The following is a 7356-nucleotide window of genomic DNA, read 5'->3' on the forward strand; positions in this document are numbered from 1 at the left end:
TGGTGGCATTTAAATATAATCCCCACACATACCACCTCACAACCATGTACTCGTCCTTCTCTTCCCCTCACCTTTGTTCTTTTGCCGAATGTACTCCTGGGCTTTCTGCAGTGGCAGAAAAGCTCTGGCCCCACTAACACCAATGTCCACTAGGTAGCCATGGTCTTCTAGGCTGGACACAGTGCCCGTGAGCAGCTGAAGGAAGAGAAAGCATTCCCAAAAGTTCAAAAGTCAAAGGTCATAGGATACATAACCAACATTCACTACCAAACACGCCAAACATGACTGTTCCCACCACTGGTCTCAACAAATCATCCCAGAATCCCAAGCATCCTCCCACTTTTAAATTTAGACCTCAATCACTAAAACACAGGGAAGACAGCCAATATTTGATTATAACTCTAAACGGAGCATAACCTTCAAAAGTTGTGAATCACTAATGTACAACTGTAGCTTGTATAATACTATACATCAACTATACCAAAAAAAAATTTTTTTAAGAAAAGGAAAACAACCTCAATCTCATTAAAGGATACAAGAGGGAAAGACATCAGCAATCAACTTTAATTCTCCTGAGGTTTGAAGATCTTATCGTTTCCAGACAGCAAGGAGCTGACTCATGGAATGACAAAGAGGGGTCTCTTTCTGGAGGATTTTCAAAAGATAGGAAAGCCTTTCATGTCATATACATGAAAGGGGTACAGTGCTGGCATCCCCAGTGCCAAGACAACTGAGAATCTAGAGCCACCCTTCTAGCTGTCATCATGTCTTTTCTAAGCACCTCCAAGACCCCCTCTCACTTCACCAAAAAATCTTGCCAACCTTCTTTACATTTCACGGGAAGCACTGCTGCTGCTGCTAAGTCGCTTCAGTTGTGTCCGACTCTGTGCGACCCCACAGACGGCAGCGCACCAGGCTCCCCTGCCCCTGGGATTCTCCAGGCAAGAACACTGGAGTGGGTTGCCATTTCCTTCTCCAATGCATGAAAATGAAAAATGAAAGTGATGTCGCTCAGTAGTGTCTGACTCTTAGCGACCTCATGGACTGCAGCCTACCAGGCTCCTCCATCCATCGGATTTTCCAGGCAAGATTACTGGAGTGGGATGCCATTGCCTTCTCCGCATGGGAAGCACTGTGGCATTCAAATCTGGTTCTAACAATCACTAGCTATTTGGTCTTTGGCCACTTAAGTCAGGTGAACCTTTTTCAGTCTATTTTCTCAAATGTACAAGAGTGATACCTATTGGCCTCACAAGGTAGCTATGAAAATGTCTTCCGAGAAAGTGTCTAATAAAACAGCAACTGTCAAACAGCCGCCTCTCAGTACTTGTCAATTTCCTACAACTTACTTATGGTTTGTTCCCCATTCTACTCAACGTTCAGGACTTGGCCCAAACTTCACTGCTTCTAACCAAATGTTCCAAGATCATATTGATCTCCTTCCTCTTAAGTGAGTACAGTTTATATGAGTGTGTTTTATACCTACTCAACTTGGAGGTGCTGAGCAGGGATTCACATCTCCTGAACTGCCACTGGACTGGGAGATTCAGTAGTGGAGTATCCATTAATATGGCTTACAGACTAACTGCTCTGTCTACCCTGTCTCTTGCTCTCAGACAGCAGCCTCCAAGCTTTCCTCACAAATTTCAGTGGCTTTTGAAAATGACTTCATCTGTGAAGAAGTCTCAGTCAAGAAGGCACTTCAAGAACTCTTTCTCACCCTTGCTAAGGTTCCTTGGAGGCATCTTTTTTTTCCCTACCAGCAAATGTGGGACTTGCTTTCCCTTTCTCCCATCCAGAATGATGTGATTAGGTTCAAGTCTTCAACTTCCATTAAGTACCCAAAGCACCTTGGAGATCTTCCCCCAGGAAAAGACACAGCGCCATGTATAACAGTTAAGCTGAAAGTGAAGGGTAGTCTAGGCACCCCCAGAAGGCAGGACACGAAGAAGGCATGTTGCCTGCTCCTCCTCTCTCGCCCCAGATACGTACCATGCCAGGTTTCAGGGTCTCAGCACTCAGCACTTTGTTGACATTTTTGGGGTTCAGAGATAGCATGACATTCTTTTTGCCCCCCTTTGTGGTGTTCAAACTGCTCACCACACATCTCACCAGCATTCCAGGTGAGAAGAGCTCAGGCAAGCCGACCAGGTCCTGCATAATACAAGTGAGAAAAATCTGATACGTACCTTTCCCCTAAACTGAGAATTCACTGCCTGACCCTGATTCAGTGGTTTCTCATCCTCAGGCTCCCAAAGAGCCCAAAAGGCAGATGAAGAGAATAACTGTTCACCTACAAAGGCATTGGTTTGTAGCCATGTTATAGTCTTGGATTACAGGTAAGGTCTCCACAAACATTTCCACACAACAAGCAGATATAAAATGACTTGTCAAAAGAATCTTCTACAATTACTGTACTTCCTCATCTACTTCCTCATCTTCTACTTACTTCTCAGCTTTCTGCAATCTGTGTTCCATCCCCTCACTCCATACTTGATCTCCCAACAAAATCTTCAATGACCTCCATGTCTCTTGGCACTGCTACCCATTTGGAATCCATCACTAGGCGCTGACTTTATCTCCTCAGCCCTCAGTAAATGCATCACCCTCCGAGTCTGGACTACAACAATGGCCTCTGAACTAGTCCCTAAGCAACTACTTATGCTGCTTTGATTCATTCTGTCTTCTGTCTACATATCACCCACCTCAATGAGAGCATTTCAAGAGCTTCCAATTGATTCCAGAAAAACCAATCCTTAACACGGTCTAGTGTCCATCCAGCCCTCTAGCCCCATCTCACACCACTCTCCCTGCACTCTGTTCTAGTTGCACCAGCCGTCTTCTGCTACATACTGGGCTCCTTCTGCCTGAACTCCCTTCCTTCCTTCTCCAGCCTACCGTCATCCTTCACATTCAGCTCAGGTATCCCTTCCTTGGGCAAGTCTTCTGGGCTCCCTGGCCTAAGTCAAAGTCCACTTATTTAAAAAATTAAAAAAACTTAAAAATAAATTCTCTAGATAAACTCTCTTGGTATCTTGTACCTTTCCTTCTTAGCACTTAGCAAAGCTGTCATCTTACATCTTACTCTAGTTACAGATTTCATCCAGGTTTCCCTTACCTGCAGGGGTTCTTCTTGCTCCACCTGCTCATTCAGCTTTTCAGTGTAAGCATCACAGATTTCAGTCACTTGCACACACCCTTGGAGGCAGTTTGGGAGACTAATCACCAGTTCCAGTTCATTTACCTCTTTCACGCAACCCAAAATCCGCATCCCCTCACACAGGGACTAGAAGAGAAAGAGTGAATTATGTACAACAGGGAAGAGAACAATGAACAGGGAGGTGGGGAGGTGGGGCGAGGGTGGGAGAATCTGGCTTCTGGTCCTAACTCTGACATAAAAAAGCTACAAGAGAGACATACGTGTATATACCATACACTAGTCATATTTCTGACTGAGCACCATGGAAGGCTGAAATGATACCACTGTGTTTACAGCATGAGGGTGCTGGAGGGCACTCTCACCTTTTCCTTTATTCCAAGCAACCCAAACTCAAATGCCTGGGAGGCAACACAATGCAGAACACAGGCCAGGGGAGACTATGGAAGTCAGGCATGTGTGTGCCAGGTCTAAAGGGCACAAACACTATTTGGCAATGTGTGCTACAAATATGAGGGAGTGCATACTTGTATTATCAGCACTTTCAAGTTTCTATAAGAAGCCAGAAATCACATTCTTAATGTAAAATTTTTAAGTTTTCTAATGTTGGCACCAACTTTTTTTTAAGTAGCACACAAGACAAACAAAATACTTCTGCAGGCTGGAAGTATCTTTCCCTTCACTATCTACATCCGTGTGTATCTTTCCCTTCACTATCATTTGGCTTTTTCTTTTTTACAACTAAAGTATCAGAGTTACCTAAAAATTTAAGGGACATAAAAAGACTGCTTCACTTCTCTGAGATAAGTTTCCACATCTGTGAAATCAAAGGGTAGAAGGGTAGAATCAAAGAAAAACAACACACGATCCATGATCACAGGCATTGACAAAACTGGAATAGAGACATAAGATATATATACATGTATATATATATGAAAAGAATGAAGGAAAAAAGGGAAGAGGAAACGAAGAAGAACACATCAGAGTTTGTTCAAAACCAAATGCTGACAAACCTCCACATTAAGGATTTCAAACTTCTCTCTGACAAACTTGCTGCTTTCTCTGGTTTCAACTTTCAACTTTTTTGTTTTTGCTGGTCCTTTCTGGGTCTTTTTCCTTTTGGCAGATTCCTCTTCAGTAGAAATCTAAAGCGGGAGAGGGAGGAGGAGAAGATCCAAAAAAATAAAAAGCAGTTTATCCAGGCCTTTCCCTTCAATTTCAGTTCATCTGTCACTCTGTTTTGTTACCCTTCTACTCTACCCCACTCCCAGCTGTTCTTTAATTCCTGCCTCATGGCCAGTCTCCCATCCTGACACCAATTCTCCCTGTGATGAAAATCTGAGCTATATTCTAAAAGCCTCTTCCCTTCTGTGTTCTTCCTCCCTTGACAGGGATGGACACGGGGGTTTCCCACTGGGAGAAGCAATTTGGAACAGTGCATGAAAATAAAAAAGGTGGAGTCACAAAGATCTCCATCATAACAAGCTGTGTGGTTTCAGCTAAATTATATAACTTCTCTGGGCCTCAGTTTCCCACCATGGAATGGTGATCTCTGCTTCACAATACAGTTGGAAAGATTACATAAAATAGACTTAATCATACAATTGAATGTTAGTTCTGGTCCCTCTAGCATTTGGAGCACGACCTACTTTAGGTGAAGAGTTCAAATTCTAATGCAAATTATGATCATTTTACATAGCCTCATTCAAACCTCATTCAAACTGTTTTCTATCCGTCCTTAATCAACATGGTAAGTTTCTGAGAATGAGAAACAGGGAATTCCCTGGCAGTCCAGTGGTTAGGACTCTGCTTTCACTACCAATGGTGCAGATTCGATTCCTGGTCGGGAAACTAAAATCCCACAAGCCTCCCGGTGTGGCCAAAAAGAGAAAGAAAGAACGGCACTGAAACTTATATAATAAATGCCACTCATGCTTCAAAAGATATAGCCTTGTGGTGGGATGGACTCTCTAACAAGTTAAATTTATAAAAGTAGACTTCAACAAGAATCCAATCTGGAAAACCACACATTCTCAAACAAGGCTCATTCTCCATAAGGACACTAGAAAGTGTTTTTTGAGTCTTCCCAAAAAAGCGTACCACTTACATCAAATAAGTTGTCTTGTTCAACTGATTGCTGGAAAGCTTTCTCAGATTTGTGGGTCTTTCTTGTACCCCCGCGGGGGAAGCTTTCTTCCATGGCTGCCATGTTTGAGTGTTCTAAAAACAATGCAAAAAGTTGGTAATATGTACTTTAGTGTCAAGGTTGTGATTGATGGGCAAGAGACAGAGCCTTCTAGCACCAGTGTGCTAGATAGCATTCAGGACTAAGAAATGGATGGTTTGATGCCAGGCAACATATAATCCATACTTCATCTTTCCAAAGGTCTTTGCTTCAAAAACCACACATTCACATATTTTTCTCCAGTAAGTTATACTTTCAATGGAGCATCATTAAGCAGCTTCAGTTAAGTCGCGGATACTCAAATGACTACATAATCCCTTACCTTCAAAGAATATGCACACTTCTAAGATAAAACAATTCTGCAAATAATCTAAAATACAGATCAGGTTATAAAGTATCAACAAGGAGGTAGAAAATAATGAGGCTTCAGCAAAGGAGGAAGGCTTCCTTAAAAAGATGCCTTTGAGCTGCATGTTAAAAGATGAACAGGATTTTGACAGGTGGAAAGGAAAAGCAGAATGAATATGAGAAAAAGCAGGAAAAGCCAATTATTTTGAGCAGCAATAACTCTGTCAAACTGCTCACAAAGACTTCCCTGGTGGTCTAGTGGTTAAGGATCCTCCTGGCAATGCAGGGGATACCAGTTTGATCCCCGGGTCCAGGAAGATTCCACATGCCATGAATAACTAAGCCCATGCATTACAACTACTGAAGCCGCAGCACCCCAGAGCCTGTTCTCCACAACAAGAGAAGCCACCGCAATGAGAAGCCTGTGTACTGCAACTAGAGAAGCCCCCACTCGCCACAACTAGAGAAAGCCTGCAGAAACAAAGACTCAGTGCAGCCAAATAAATAATACATAATTTAAAAAATATTTAAAACTGCTCATAAGCTTGCTCTTGTCTTTCTTTGAAGAACTGTTCAACTAAGATTACAAGGTGAATAAAGCATAATAATTGGAATTAAATTTTAAAAGACAGGTTGAGCTCTCTGTGTCAGATCTTTCATTGGATGTAAGTAAATTAACTTTTACTTGGGCAAGTTAGACCCTTAAGAAAAGGAAAAGACAGAACTGAAGCTTCGAAGGTAAATCGAGTGCGTGCTAAGCCGCCTTGGTTCTGTCCGACTCTTCACGACCCTACAGACTGTAGCCCGCTAAGCTCCTCGGTTCATGGAATTCTCCAGGCAAGATACTGAACGGGTTGCCATTTCTTCCTTCAGGGGATCTTCCCAAACCAGGGATCGAATCTGCCTCTCTTATGTCTCCTGCATTGGCAGGCGGGTTCCTTACCGTTAGCGCCACAAGGAGATAAAACTGAAGGAAGGTACACACCAGGTAGGATTCAACTGCAGTACAATAGAGAAATAACAAGAACCAGAACTAGGTTTAAGCGAGAACAGGAGATAGGAGGGGTTGGTTCTGAGAGACACTTGGGAACAGGAATCTAAAAAGGCTTGAGACTGTGGAAGAGGTGAGGACCTAGAGGGAGCCTAGGAAGGAGTTGAAATAAGGAATGAATGTATTTCGTTAAAAAAAAAAAAAAAAAACAAGAAAAAGCAATGAGGTCTAGTTTACTAGGAATTTGACCCTTAATCTCATTTCACAAAAGGGGAAACTGAAACTTTAAAGAGTAAAGCGACCCTGCGACAAAGGAATCTGAGCTACTTCCTAGGAACATAACCTGACGTTACAGGGACCACTCCAGCAGAACCGGCTTCTGAGGTGGAATGCGGTGGCCTAACCACTCACCCGGCACTGCGGGTGCATGGCAGGGATCCAAAGCAGCTAGTCCTGGGACAGACCTGGAAGCCACGAAGTTTCCACCCTTGTCGCTTTTGCCCCCACTCACCAGCCCCGGGACACCAGCACTTCTACTTTAGAGGCCGCGCCACTGTAATCACACACGCGGAGACTGGTACACCCGCAGCTTAACGCTGCTCTTCCGGAAGCGTGGGCGGGCTCAATGCCCTATTTCCGTTACTATACTGGATCCAGTTCAACCTGGAGGGAGAG

The 7356-nt window shown here is 43.4% G+C and overlaps 1 protein-coding gene across 17 annotated transcripts in view; it reads right to left on the reverse strand.

Moving 5' to 3' along the window:
• Positions 1-7299, reverse strand: part of PDCD11 (programmed cell death 11) — a 41031-nt gene extending 33732 nt beyond the window's left edge. For 5 of the 17 annotated variants that reach the window (XR_014069442.1, XM_081544354.1, XM_081544320.1 and 2 more), the window contains exons 1-6: positions 7193-7299; positions 5265-5377; positions 4171-4302; positions 3119-3286; positions 1993-2154; positions 72-195 (exon numbers count right to left, since the gene is read on the reverse strand). Coding sequence is in view for 16 of the 17 variants with exons in the window: in XM_081544354.1 (XP_081400480.1) it covers positions 72-195; positions 1993-2154; positions 3119-3286; positions 4171-4302; positions 5265-5366 (688 nt within the window). In the remaining variant the exon portion in view is untranslated. Of the gene's footprint in view, positions 1-71; positions 196-1992; positions 2155-3118; positions 3287-4170; positions 4303-5264; positions 5378-6633; positions 7063-7092 lie in introns of those variants that run through there. The other 12 variants (XM_081544364.1, XM_081544331.1, XM_081544298.1 and 9 more) reach the window with 3 other exon arrangements.
• Positions 7300-7356: the final 57 nt, after the last annotated feature.

This window comes from Giraffa tippelskirchi, chromosome 2, assembly GCF_054371585.1.
Source record: "Giraffa tippelskirchi isolate mGirTip1 chromosome 2, T2T-mGirTip1v1.2.pri, whole genome shotgun sequence".
NCBI classification, from domain to species: domain Eukaryota; kingdom Metazoa; phylum Chordata; class Mammalia; order Artiodactyla; family Giraffidae; genus Giraffa; species Giraffa tippelskirchi.